This window comes from Anoplopoma fimbria, chromosome 23 (assembly GCF_027596085.1).
Source record: "Anoplopoma fimbria isolate UVic2021 breed Golden Eagle Sablefish chromosome 23, Afim_UVic_2022, whole genome shotgun sequence".
NCBI classification, from domain to species: Eukaryota; Metazoa; Chordata; class Actinopteri; order Perciformes; family Anoplopomatidae; genus Anoplopoma; species Anoplopoma fimbria.
In genome coordinates this window covers 9,363,257-9,378,553 of record NC_072471.1, presented here as the reverse complement: position 1 = coordinate 9,378,553, position 15,297 = coordinate 9,363,257, and the positions used below count along the sequence as shown (strand labels likewise).

General features: G+C 41.1%; 1 protein-coding gene across 1 annotated transcript in view; it reads left to right on the top strand.

Moving 5' to 3' along the window:
• Nucleotides 1-15,297, top strand: part of cacna1c (calcium channel, voltage-dependent, L type, alpha 1C subunit) — a 173,552-nt gene that overhangs the window by 48,533 nt on the left and 109,722 nt on the right. The window contains 3 exon segments of the mRNA XM_054624630.1: nt 171-191; nt 194-584; nt 7,316-7,421. Coding sequence (XP_054480605.1) covers nt 171-191; nt 194-584; nt 7,316-7,421 — 518 coding nt within the window.

Below are 15,297 nucleotides of genomic sequence, written 5' to 3'. Positions count from 1 at the left end.
CAGTTCAAACACCCTTAAAGCCACCAAAGGAGACTACCAAACTGTGGGAAATTGAAACACTACATCAACCTCGAGAACAACTGAATCACTTACTGAGCGTTATTGAAAAGCTTACTGACATTTAACTTGCGTCGTTTGCTAAATCTCCTTCTCCTTTCTCTTCCCTTCAGGCTCCGACTACTCTCCCCCCCCCCTCTCCCTCCCCCCGGCCTGACCAACGAGCACAGCGGCGATGGCGACCATGGTGGAGGAGGGGGCGGGGTCAACCACGGGTTGGGCGTGGTGGGCCTGGCCCCGGAGCACATCGCCACGCCGGGGGCGGCCCTGAGCTGGCAGGCGGCTATCGACGCTGCGCGGCAGGCGAAGATGATGGGCAGTGTCGCGTCGGGTGGAGGGGCAGGGCTTGGGACGGGAGGGGGCGGGCCCATCTCCACGGCCAGCTCCACGCAAAGGAAGAGACAACACTACAGCTCTAAGCCCAAGAAACAGACAACGACGACAGCCACGAGGCCGCCACGGGCCCTACTCTGTCTCACACTCAAGAACCCCATCCGCAGGGCCTGCATCAGCATCGTAGAGTGGAAGTATCCTTTGACTAACCATGAGTGGAGGCTGGTCTTTATTCTGTATGCTGCAATGTGGAATAACATGTTTCACTTTAAAGAGAGTGTCATGTTTTTAAAGGTTGACACCTGACATTCTCAATTAATTGACTTTTGTTGGATAGCCTGAAGCACACCTGTCCTGAATGTATTCTCTCAAGCTCCTTGTTTTCAGAGTTACATGTTTTGCATCATGTTGCCCTATTTTATTTTCAGCAACCTTTATTTAACCAGGAGATAGTCTTATTAGTATTAAAAATCTGGTTTTCAAGGGCATCCTCTGCCCAGACAGGTAGCATCCGAAAAGTGCATTATGCAGAAACAAAAACCAAAACACATAACAGTAGAAATGAAAAAAAAAGAACAAATAACTGAATCGTGTATAAAACAGAACTACCTCAATGGAACTGAGAATGAAAAGTCAAGCTACGAGCAATAACGTAGAAAATGCAAAAACATGTTTGTTGCAGGTGCTCCCTTAAATGGAGTAAATAAAGGAATAGGTCATCAGAGATATGTTAATGATGAAATCTTAAATGTTCAAAACCATCCCCTCCATCATCCAAATCAGATCTAATGATCCATTTCAAGCTGAATGGTTTGCCAAAACTAGAGAAATGCAAATATTTCCATGCAACCACATTGTATCCGTTCAATAATGAATGGATGGATAGATGCAGGTAGAAAAAAGATCATGTCTAGGAGAAAAAGAAGTAGGCGAAGAACAGAGGGCATAGGGGACAGAGGACATAAACATGTTTAGAATGCATCTCGCTTCCTCTTTGCTCTCTTCTGTCCCTTCTTCTCTTGTTTAATCAATCTGTCTCCTTTCCTACGCCTCACTCAGTGTGATTCTCTGCTCTCCACTCACTCGTCCTAATCCTTTCTCCCCTTCCTCTGTCTGCCCCGCTCTCTCTTTCTCTACTCTTTCATCTCACAGCCTTTTTCTCCCAGGAGGATAAAACAAATTGTGTCATTTTCATCCCTCCTTCACACCTCTCCCTTCATACGTCTTTCCCCCAGCTCTTTTTAACTGCATTCATCCTTTCTCCCCCAGGTTCTCCCATGCCTCTGCTCCTCCTTTGCTTCCTCCGCACCTCTGTCCCCATTTGTTATCCGTCTCTCCCTCACTCTGTCCATCCAAATCCCTTTATTCCTGCTGTTCCTCTTTCCCGTCCTTCCTTTCTACCCTTCCTCTTTTTTTCTTTTTTTTTTTTTTAAAGCTGCTGAACATAATGACTTGGTTTTCCCCTCAGGGTGGGTGAGATAGAAAAGGAGAAAGGCAGAAATGGTCAGTGTCACAGTCAAAGTGATTGATAATCGGAGAGCTTCCACGTGAGTATCAACTCAGCAAGAGCGCAGTCACACATGGTCCTGAGAGGTGGAAAAGGAGAGGAAGAGTGGGGGGTTTGGGGAAATGAGAAGAGCAGGGATGTGGCCAGGACATGGATGTCGACAGGAGAGATGATTGAGCGGATTAGCTGAGGAGTGAGGGGAGGGATCGGGGGGAGGATGGGAAAGGCAAACAAGAAAAATGACAGAGCAGGAGGAGGGCAAATAAAGAGGGAGGGGAGGAGAGGAGAGAGGGTAGGGGGGAGAAGAGAGAAGTAGAAAGCAGAGCGAAGTGGTGAGGAAAGAAGATGAGCTAGAAGAAGTATGTGTGTTTGTGTGAGTTTGAAGAGAATTTGGGAATTATCAAATTAGAATAAATCAGAGTTGATAACATTGTAATCTATAATGAGAGACAGAATTACGGGGAAAACACTGTTGTAATCATACACCAAACATAGGATCTCCACACATACATATCATGAGCTCCAGAACTGGTTTACAACCCAACGTGTCACAGTAATATTCTTTTTTAAATTTATGTTATAATCAATTTGATTGGGCTTTTACGCAATTAAAGTTAACATTTATTTAAAAAATTTACAGGATAGATTGAAAAGATTTCCCCTCTTTGTCCCTGCTGCCATAATATTCTCACAGCACTAGTTTCTCTTTTTATATTCAGTCATAAACGATGGCACAATTCTTGGTGACTTTCTTATGAAACAGTTCATTTGTCAAATAACCACAAAATGACTGTTTGGTTCTATTTAGTCCTACATTTGTTTTGATGGTTTTGCTCAGTTTAATGTAAAAATAGCCAAGGTCTTGAGTCCACCATGGTGTGCATCTGTTCATGCATATCACTCAAACAATTGACATGTTTTCTGAAAAAACAACTCCAAATTTCCCATGGGAACTGCCCTGCCCTTTTAAAGTGTGTTTAATCTCAGTGTGGTAAAGCAATGGATGCAGGCAAATTATCCTTCAGATCACCTTGTGTGTTCTCACTTATTATTAAAAGTCATGATGTCAATACTAGACCTTAAACTATCCCGTTATTTTTGTTAAAATCATTCATTTAAACAGCTCTGAGGGGAGGGAAGGGCGAGAGAGACAGAGTGACAGAGAGAGAAAGGTGAGGGAATGAAATGAGTGCAGGAAAGACGAGGGACATTAAAGAGGGCTTTTGGGGAGATACCAGAAAAAGGAAGAAGTAAACAGGATGGAGTCTGAGTCACAAAAAAAAAATGGAAGGAACAGAACAGTAGCATAATTGCAGCAAGTTTTGTCCTTCAATAGTTTCAAAAATCCACATCAAACTGTCAGTCAGTCCTTCTGCCTGCTTGGGATGTCCTTCATAACATTCTGTGGGTGACTGTGCTCTTTACTGTATTCATTTGTTCCGTGTATGTGTGTAGTTTTGCATTCATGTGTTGCTTTTTATTCTATAGGCTTTGTGTGTGTGTGTGTGTGTGTGTGTGTGTGTGTGTGTGTGTGTGTGTGTGTGTGTGTGTGCGTGTGCGTGTGTCCTGTATTCTGCGACTATCTCTGTCTCTAGAGACAGCAGATCCGAAATCTTCCTCTCTCCCTCCTCTGTTACCATGACAACAGCTGCTGCTCTCAACAGGTCGATGGGGCCTGTCTGAGCTCACACATTCACATGCACGCTAACACACACTTACATCAGAGAACACACATAAACAACAGTTACACGTAGATGACAGACACAGCACACTCACATGTTGTGTAATTATAGCATTTAAGCATTACCTGCACACTGCAAGGTCAGCATGAGGGACAAGGAGAGAGCAGAGGCTAACTACCATGTTCTCTACATGAAATCACACTAAGTGATCATTTTGAGAAGGTTCCTTTGAGTGCATTGACACACGCACACACACACACACACACACACACACACACACACACACACACACACACACGCACACACACGCACACGCACACACACACACACACACACACACACTGTGTCCTAGCTAAAAGCTTATAAATTGCATCAGGTCACATGAGGAGTAACACTATTTGTATGCATTTTCAACTCAATCAGGCAAACAGATAAATATTCTTAGCATAACAGAGAAGAGTGCTGAGCCCACTCTGCCAGATAATATCAGTATATCCCTGGTTTCTTATATTGAGTTTGTCAAGATAAGAGATAATCTGTGTTATTGTGAGCTGCATGTCGTGGTTTTGTGAGGCAACTGCTGAACGCAGAGTATTTTAGAAAATAACAGCGACCCGCTGTGTATGTGGATGCAATCCCAATGTGACAATTTGTCGTAAGCATACAAAGTTAGCTTGGTAAAATGCTTGAATGTATATTTTATATTCCAAAATGTCTCTGAAGCACTGTGGTGAATACTGCTGCACATCATGTCAGCTATGAAGCCTGCTGCGCTAACTGGGTGCTTATTTCAGTTTTATTTTTCTACTGCTGTTTTTCTAGAGCTGTCTGTGTCAATCCCCAGTCTTAGCTGATGGCGAAATTCCTACCATTAATATTTATAAACTGTTAGAGATGGATATTTACTATTGTTAGGCCGATTAATGCATTAATAATAGACTTGGTACTTGTTTTGATTCTTCACTCAGACTCCCCCGAATGTTCCCCAGTGTTATTTCACTCTCAACAGCACAGCAGACAGTAGATTTATTATCATGTTGATGGAAGCAGACCTCAAGGGTTTTTTAAATTATGGGTCGAGCCCAAGAATGGTGGGTTCCTGCATGTCTGGAGAGTGTTTTAATGAGGCCCCGTTACAAGGGTGACTGATTTACTTTAATGCATTTTGGTCCCAAGATGAGTGATCTTGTGGCCCTTGGTGTCCATGGGTCAATCCTTAATCCAAACATAAACTCAGTATTAGTTCTTCCATAAAAAGCTTAAGATTTTTTTCCCTTCCTCTCGCTGTTTCTCTGTCAGCATGGCTATTTCCGAAACGGTAGTTAAAGCTGTAGATTAGATAGCAGGCCTGTTTCTAGAGAGGCCACACACAGCAAGATTTTTTTAGTGTGATTATAGGAAGGTAAAGATTGTTAAAGTTAAGTTTACTTCTTATTTAAATGGAAGCTTTGGTGTTTATTTGTCCAGACAGTTCTATTTGGCCTTTGCCATAAAACCTATTAGTAACTGTATTGGTCATTTCAAAGTATTAATGAGCACCAGTAAAACAAACGTGCACCAGTAAATTGCAGATGTGGTTTTACAGTAATGAATGACTGAGAAATAGCATGTCAAATGTTTCATTATAGATATATTTTAATGCAGTTGAAAAAATATGGATCAATTTCTTTTCTCCTTTTTTCCCTTTTCTTCTAATTGGGTCACTTTCTCAAGCACTGCTGCTAACTTCCTTCGGCGTCCTCTGCACATGTACCCAGCCAACCAATGACAGTTGTTAAAGTTTTGCAACACAGATCCCTCACTGGCTTCCCACATGTGATAACTACATCTTTTTGTTGGATGAAAAGACCAGCAAAGTCAGATTCAGTGCAGAAAAAAAAAGCCTGCATTCATGGTCTGATGCCATGTGTTGAACATTACTGTCAGCTAAAAGTGTATATTAGTTTGCTCATGATTTGTCTTCTGGATTTGAGGATCTGACAGCACAAAAAGAGACCAGAGAAAGGAAGGAAGGAAAAAGAATGGAAGAAGAGAGCAGAGGGAGAGCAAAAGGAGGTGGAGGGAGGTGACAGCAGTGGCAGTTAGTAATTGTGTTGATGAAAACCAGACCTCCTTTATCTCTCCTTCTCCTTCTCTCCCTACCTCTCTCACTCTCCTTCCACTCTCCATTCTCTCTCCCTTTACTCTCCCTCTCTCTCTCTCTGTGAGGCCACAAATAATGAGGTTGCTCCCCTCTCAAGGACCGTTTCTCTCTCTCATTCCACCTCGCTCTTTCTCTGTCCACATCCCATCTTCCACGCGACAGGCCTGCTCCTCGACACGCCCGTATTAGGGCATGCACTGTCTCTCTAACCCCCCTGGCACTCACAAAGAGGTTCCTAAGTGACCCAATATGTCTTATTGTTAACGCAAAGGCAAACTCAACGGCTTTGATCTCTCCCCCGTTGTGTACACTGCTAGTGCAGTCTGCTGTGTGTGTATATATATACCTCTGCTTATGTAAGGATGTATTAGCTTGTTTTAAAAATACCCCCTTGTTGAAATAACATGCCTGATATGAAGACTTTCTCTATTCAGGAAGGTGAGAAGTCAGAGTTTGTATTATTTTTAGCTGTATACTAGAGGCTTTCATGGATCATTGAAAACCTATTTGACCCTGGCGTCCTCCCATTCATTTGAATGTGGGTATTGCGTTTAACCTGTGGCAGCGGCTTCCAGCGACAGGAACTGTTGGAGTAACGAAACCAGGCGCCACACTGCTGCGGTCAATCACGTTACCGGCGCTGTACTTTACAATTCAACCATGAGGGAATAAAAGACTTTAATCGTCATGCAGTCACCCGGTGTTAATGGGCCATTAAGGGACACCACCACACCTTCATACAACCCTGCGCTAATCGCTGCAACGCCTGATTTGTTATGAATGCAGCCTCAGACTGACTGGAAGGCAGACTTTAGTGGAGTAGGATCCTACTAAACTTCAAAAAGATGTCCAGGGAACTTATATCCAGGCTCATCCAATTCAAGATTCTAATAGGGTTTATTATACCCCATCCAATCTACTGTATGTATAATCAAGCTAACCCCAAACCCCAGAATGTTGGAGATGCAGTTGACTCTGCAGAAGTTGCCCCTAAATAGAAGACTTCTGGTCTGAGATTTGCACATATCATAGGGCAGGACATGCCTTTCTCCCAGAGTGTGTTTATCCTGGAGGACTCGTTGCTCCTCAAGGACCTCCCATTCCCTGATGCAGAATGGGTGCAGATTGCACTAATGCTGGGGCTGAAGCTCGTTCATTCAGAATGGAAGTTCCCTCCTGCCCCACTTGCACATCTTTGACCTTATAATTTAAGTAGACTAGCTTGTCATACAGACACATGAACAAAGTGGAATGTTTCCATTAGAAATGGGAGAGTAACCTCAAACATTAGAGGACCAGACCACGGTGTAGGACTGAGAGGGACTCAAGGATTGAAAGTGCCAGGCACAGTTCCTTTTTTAAATGTGGAAGTAATTATTTATAAAACAAATTCCTGTCGTTGCTCTGTCTGTCTAAAGTCAACATTAATACTGCTGGTTGTCCTATCACCAGATATTTGTCATATGTATGCTCGTAAATGTTATTTTAAAATACCAATAAGAATAACCAGGTAGAAGATCTCTATTGTGTAGATGTCTATACTTGTCTTGTGTACTCTGTTCTGGTGTGTATATTCTTTAACCGTCCTCTCAGACCATTTGAGATCATCATCCTGATGACCATTTTTGCCAACTGTGTGGCCTTAGCCGTCTACATCCCCTTCCCTGAGGATGACTCAAACGCCACCAACTCCAACCTGGTGAGTAATCTTAAATATTAAAACTGCTTCACAGTTAAATATGCTCACTTGCTGTTCAGTCCACTGGTTGCTGAAAGTAACTGCTTGGCTCGTTGGAAGACGGGGTTTCTTGTTTTTTGTTCTTGTGTTCTGACACCTGTGTTCCCCATGTGGATTATCGTGACTCACATTTTATTAGGTGTGTGGTTGTTTTCTGTAACGTTTCATCAAAACATTTTTTTGTTAATAAGCAATACTGAGCAGCTTGTCATGAGCACATATCCAGCTGATCCTATTGTGTGTGTGATTTGCTGCCTTGTGTACAAGAGGCAGCAGAGGGGGATCCATTATAACACTGTGACTGGTAACAGACTGGTTCCTGAAGGTGAAAGATTAGAAGTGGGGAGTAAAAGGAGTGAAAGGCAAATATGGTGGAGGAAAAAAAGAGAATGGTAGTAGGAAACATTATTTGATGTTCCACTTTGAAGCCTGAAAACAATTGAGGATTTCTGTTATTTTGACTGAGGACTCTTGAGTTGTATTGAATAAAGAGTTGAGTGAGTTGATTTGATCAAAGGCATAATATCATTTTCTTGTGGGCAAAAGAAAAATAAATTGGCTAAGGAGAAAAATGTTGTTTTGATTGAGGAATGCATTTTGTGGTTCCCTAAATGTCATCTGTTGTACTAAATGTCATATAACTTGATATTTTAAGTAAAGAAAAACAAAGACATCTGTTGCTTCAAAATTCAGATTTTCTGACTGCTTCATGCCAAACCTTTGATCTTATTATCTTAACCTGGCCGCTCACAAGGGTGTGTGTGTGTGTGTGTGTGTGTGTGTGTGTGTGTGTGGTGTGTGTAAAGCAGTGTGTTGCTCTATGATTATTAGTATCCATCCATCCATCCATCCATCCATCCATCCATCCATCCATCCATCCATCCATGGATAAACTATTCCCCCTTATCATTGTGGATAAACCATTCCCAGCTAACATTGGGCTAGAGGCACAGTGCACCCTGGACAGAACCCCAGTCGATCACAGGGCTTTAAATCGATATGATTACTATATTTGTACAATGTTTGTGCGTTTTTACGTTTGTGTGTTTGTGTCAGCTTGCAGATGTTTGCCAGTGTATTAGTGTGAGGAGGACACTAATCCCTCTGAGGCCATGTCACATCTGTCAATCTGTCTCTCCTTCTTTCTAAGAATGAGTTTGCCACATTTACTGACTTTTGATAGCTCATGCTGTGCTATGGTTTTCAGATTGCCTGCTGTGCCTGTCAATGGCATCAGTTTGTGCTGTTAATCTCTGCTTCTGAAAAGTGTAGCCAATGATGAAAGGGCCTGAAACTTTACATTCTTTCTAATATCCAGCAGGGGGCGACTCCTCTGGTTGCAAAAGGAAGTCGGATTGTAAAGAAGTCAATGAGAAAATGACCATATTGCTAACTTGTTATTATTATCTCAGTAAACATTGTAAACATGAGTTTATGTTCTCAATCACTTCTCTCACAGTGTGTTTTCAGTTCATAAATGAAATAACTTTTTGGTCACCTAACAATTATTACTGCTTTCCGTTGTACTACCACAAAACAAGATGGCGACCGCCAAAAACCAAGATGGTGACGGCCAAATGCCAAACTCAAGGTTTGGAAATGGCTTGTCAGCATGTCCATGCATGGGTTTAACTGTCAGTGTCCAGGATCCAGCGGTCACATGATTAAGCCAAAGGACTATGAGGGACACAGTTTTTTTTTCATATCGTCTATTCATAAAGTTACTGTGGACTTAGTGTAGATGCGTTGAGAAATAACATTTGCTTTAATTTGCTTTCCTGTGTACATACACTCTGGTTTCTCGTTGAATGATTTAGTGTCAGAGCAGGTATGAGTCAGTAGAAGAGTAAATATGATTGAGGGAGGGCAGCTGCTTTCATCTTCTTAATTTGTGTCCATCACACACTCTCTGCCTCTCTGAATTCTGTAGGAGGCCTACATACGGCAACTACATTACTATTCCTGGAAGGCTGTACAGATCAAATGTTAGTGATCACATGAAACTTACTGATTAAACAATTTAAGGAACTCTCAAGCTACTTTAAGCTCTTCATTAATGCGTAATATCTTGAAACAATCATCCACTTGAATCATCTAGCCTTTGAATCAAGTCAAAAATCTTGAAATTACAGGTACAGAGCTAATGAATGAAGCAGCAAAAAATAAACTCTGACACTCAGAACTTAATATTCCCCTTCAGATGCATCTTTAAGGCCTTGACTTCCAGAATAAGTAGTACCCAATGAAAGCAGGGAGAAAGTAACACAAATACAATGAATATATTTTGTAAATACTGAATTTCCTCATGCAATATAAGTAAGGTAGAGCATTACATTTAAGAACAGTAATGTTAAGCGTGTAATTTATTTATGTTTTCAGCTGACAGTCTAGACTGGATAGGAGTAAGTTTACTGTCTCTTGATATCCGTCAACACCATGAGGAGAATTTAAATGCCACTGTTTTCGCGATTTTGAAACTGAAACATGAAGCGTGGCAAGGCAGACACACACACACACACACACACACACACACACACACACACACACACACACACACAAAAGTTTGGCCTCTCATATTTTCGGGTATTCTATCCTTGCAGGGTTATTTTGGACGTAACTGGTGACCCCCCTAGTTAGTGAAAAGATACTACACACACAAACATGCGGACACACACACACACACACACACACACACACACACACACACACACACACACACACACACACACACACACACACACACACACTCATCTACTCACCACCACCACAGCTGTGGTCAATTAGTTTTATAACCTTCTGACAGACAGGAAGCGGTGTGCAGATGGACGAGAGACTCAAATACATCCTTGAACCATGTATCTGTGTGTGTAATTTGCAAAATATAATTTAGTCACCTAAAAGTAAGACCAACCTTTAAAAAAAATCAATATCAGTTTAAGTGAACGCTATATTTAGAATATTTTTACAGCTTTACCTTGTCGTCAGTCAGGGAACTGAAGCTATTATCTACGCTCACTTAAACGACACAAGACTTAATAGACAAAACATTATTTTTACTGTCACGCAGACTGATTGATTTATTTTCAGTTTATTTCAAATAAACTGAAATAAACTGAATTTATTTGTGCTATTGTGTCACTTTGGAAAATCTAACCCTTTAAATTAGCATAATTACTCAATAACACAAACAAACTAACCAATCAAGGCAGCGGTAGACCAGCGACTCCTGTGTTCTGCGAGGTAATATTACAGTTTTTGTCCAGTGAGTCTGGTGGCTTTCAAGAGAGCATAGATGACAACTTCAGCCCCCCATCAGAAAGGCCTGTAAAGCAGTGAACCTTTTCTAAATATAGCCTACACTTAAACTGATATTGATTTTTTTTTTTAAAGTGGGCCTTCCTTTTTAGGTGGCTAAAATATGTTTTGCTGCCGTCCCGTCTACAGCAGTACAATGCTTTGCTCCCGTGCTGGTATTCCTTTCTGTTTCTCCAAACTGGGAATTTCCTTTGTGTTTTTTTTATATGCATTCACTTTGACTGTAGGCCTTATTCAGTTCTTGTATAATGTTTGTAAGACAGTGAGTAAATCCCAAACTGCCAGAATCCATCTTACATCCCATTGGTTAATTTGCCAGAGTGTCTACGGTGAATCTCATTATAATGATGTTGAAGTCATTTAGAAGATGTGTTTATCCAGCGCTGTCTACGCGTACTGTTCTTCTTAAGCACACTCCAACGGACAGACTGACTCTTCCTGCACATTTAGGAAGAATGTGAACTCATTGCCTTACCAATAGGGAACCCCGCCACTTGTGTGAACATTGTCTTTACACTATTTCATTTCTATTTACACTATTCTTTTTCTATTTGCACTATTCTATTTCTTTGCAACAAACTGTGAGGTAACCCTCATTAAACATCATGTCAGTCTGAGCCACGGGAGGCTTTTTAATATTCCCTGAATCAAAGCTCACCCTGAACCTCTTGTGTTAATTCACATTTCAGTCACCCTCCCCCCTCATTAGGTATTGTCGTCATTTGTTTTTCTTTTAGTCATTTGGGGTGACAAATTGTGCTTAGCCCCTTGTGGTTTTGTTTGCTCACCCACACAGTTTTTATGTCGTTTCCTTTTCTGCCAGTTTTAATCTTTTGCAAATAAACTACAAGCTTATACTAAGTTTGATCTTTTAATGGGGCATAAACCCAAAACTGCTGCATCATGACTGTGGCTCAATATCCTGATAATGGTCTTTATATTTACCCCTGACCCTCAGTGTGATTGAGTTTTCAAATCAATATGGCTCCCCCTCACTAGATTTGCACAGGTCTTTCTTATGTAATACCAGAGATCTGTGGTATCGCTTCCAGTACATGATTTCTATTTCTGTCTGCATCCCATAATGTGCCGCTCTGTCTCCTTGACGACATGCCCAATAATAGCAGCGGGAGAGGTTGTCATGGATATGGTAACCGTAGTGATGCTCCTCATCTGTCCTTGGTTACAGAGGAAAGGAGGGTAGGAACCAAAGTTTGAGAGAGCCTCTGCTGTCAGGGAGGAAATAAATGCTGCACTTTGGCTAGTTCAAAAAAAAAAGAAGAAGATATTAAAAATCAATGGATTTTCTCTAACTAGAATGTGAAGCTTAAGTAAAAAAAACTTCACTCCCTGTGGCTGTTCTATTTCTCTTCTACTCTATCTGTTTCTCTCCCCTCCAATCACTTACTCCCTCTTCCTCTCCCTTCATCTCTCCTTCTAATCTGATCGATACTTTCAGATTGACAGAGTAAGTCATAATCAAGCAATTAGCTAATCAATACACCTGATTAGACACTGATTGATGTAGAGGAAAGAACACACGCACACACCTGCGTGCGCACAAACACACACACTAAATCCCATCAGCAGTAATGAGACTTAATAGGATTCACAGTGATTGAGGTTCGAGATTATGTTCGATCAGGTTAAGCTGGCTTATTTGATTTCTATATAGGCTGCATACATTTTTATCGTGTCGGCCGTGTTTGTGTTTCAGTCATGAATGAGGGTTTATCTGTGAGTTTTTGGTAGTTCACGGTTGCTCACTTGTGTGTGATGAGATGTGTGAGTGTGTGTCAGCAGTAGGTGACAGGATGTTTAGTGATAGATGTATTCGCTGCCGGCTCTTCAGTAGGCGTGTAAAGCCAGCACCTTAAATCAATGAATCAACCTTTAGAGGGTCACACACACACACACACACACACACACACACACACACACACACACACACACACACACACACACACACACACACACACACACACACACACACAGATACTTACTCTTCCCTCTGTGTCTTATATTTAGATTTAGGTCATTTTGTTCAAATTTGTCAAGTGACCTCTTGTGGCTATGTAATTATGAGTGCCCTCTTTCTTTAGTGACCACAGAATGAGGGTGCTTACAGTATTAGAGTGGAGGTCAGGGTGATTATTTGGATTAGTGACTTCAACCGTAGTGAGAAACCTTTTTCCTACTAACAGCCTACACTGGTTTCTTTTAACCATACAGTTGATGTTTTCCTACCCAAAGCTGAACTAGACAGACACAGCTGATAACATACACTTTAGATGCCTTAATAATTGATTGTACTCCAAGGGATGATGTGACTCGAACATTTTGTAGTATCCGTCCTCTGATCCGTGCTTTTTTTAAATCACCTTGTCGCGGAGTTGCTTGAAATGTTCCCCTGTCTTTAGGTGTATGTTTTGCTAAAATTCTGACTCACCAAAAGTTGTCCCCAGATACAGCAGTTATACTCGGTCAATTGAAACACCTCGACTACACACAAATTATGTCCTTATTAGTGATAATGTGAATTCTACAATCAATTGGCTGCAACGGTAATGCATACACATTCTTTGCAAACAAGTATTTTGTTTTTGATTGTGGAATCAATTTAGATCACTTTCTAGAGATCTGTTTTCACTTTGAGACTAAAGGGTCTTTGTGTTGATCAGAAAGGCCACATTTAATCTACTTTGTTTCAATCTTGTAAAACAACTGAACACTAACACTTTCAATGGAAATGGATATATTTAAGGCACTGTGTTTGGTTGTTTAGTTGGATTAAGATTATTGTTTGTTTGCCTCCTATTACCAATATATAGTTCTTGAGTGTCCACGTGTCCACACTGCCTCTCCCTTCCTCTCGCCGTCCTCTCTGCTGTTGAGCATCAAGTTAACAAGCTGTTCCTTTGGGTGCTACTCTGCTGGTTGCTAGGAGGGTCTATTTATAGATGGAGAGGAACGATCAGCATCTATCTGTATGTTCACTTATCTAAACAATGTCGGTCTGTGTTTTCTTGTGGTGATGGTGGTGTGTGACAGTGTGTGTGTGTTTGCACCTCTAAATAGTCACAGTGGAATGCAGCCGCTCACGCTGCATCCAGATAAGGGTGTAGATGTGTGTGTGTGTGTGTGTGTGTGTATATTTGTGTGCCTGGTGGTGTATGTGGGTGTATGAATAACTACAGTGGAATTGAATGCATTTATTAGTACATTTACCCATAGGATACAAGAGTGTGTGTGTGTGTGTGTGTGTGTGTGTGTGTGTGTGTGTGTGTGTGTGTGTGTGTGTGTGTGTGTGTGTGTGTGTGTGTGTGTGTGTGTGTGTGTGTGTGTGTGTGTGTGTGTGTGTGTGTGTGTGTGTGTGTGTGTGTGTGTGTGTGTGTGTCATATACAGTATATAAACAGACAGAGATACTGTATCTTATCTGGTCTTATACCGATTAATAGGGCCCTCTACATGGATGGGAAACTTCTAATCTCTTGCAAGTTTTCTGCAGTACAACAACCATGATGGAGCCTCGGGAGTCATCATTTGGAAATTATAAATGCTGTCCCCTTTTCTTCTCCCAGAGGAAACAAGGAATACCCCAGTTAGCCTTTCTGTCAGAGACATGGGTGCTTTCCAACTCCAGAGTTACTGTTCAGAGTGCTGTTTGGTTTCTTCTTAATTTGTTCCATATTTTGGAGCCATTTTACTAATTCCTCACTGCAGCAGTGCTCTAGTGTAGCTGAAAATAAAATGAGCCCTAAACATGGAATACTCTACATTAAAAGTTATATTTTTAGTGGAGTAGTTTCTCTGCTTAAGCTGAGTATATTTTTTATCTTCACTCTTTCAATTTTCATATTGCTTATTTAAAAAAAAAAAAATGTAATGTCATGAACATAAAATGGAAATCAGGGATACCTCCATCAGCAGGGTTTAATTAACTAGATAATATTTGAATTGATGAGTATTTGGTAGGCTGTTGTTCTTTTGTGTTCCCCATATTTCTGTTTTTATCTGCTGGTGAAAGGCAATTGGCAATATTGTAATGCATGAGCTAATGGCTATAAAGCCACATGGAGGTGATAATGGACTGTGGTTTGTATATTACAGGAAATATAAAGCCACCATTGCATCATTATGCAACAAAGCTGAAATGGTGTATTCATTGAGGGGAATTCTTGCCAGGTTAAACGTTATAAAATATTATTATAAGCATAAACTACTTGGAGAGACCCTAGCGCTTTTGTCACTCACTCAATTTGTTTTGGCTCTCTTTGAAAGAACTACAATGGTACGACTTTTACTGTTAACACAAACGATATGGCTGAAGCGTAACATTCTGTTAAATGCTTTAGTGTTATCAGTGTATAATTGTTTTGGATTGAGAATATATAATAAGCAAAAAATTGTGTTATTCCTTGTTGTCACAGTTAATCCCTCTCTTCCTCTCTCTATTCTTTCCCTCGCTCTTCTCCTCCACCTCTAATAAAAGCAAAAGATAAAGACTGTTAATGATGGCAG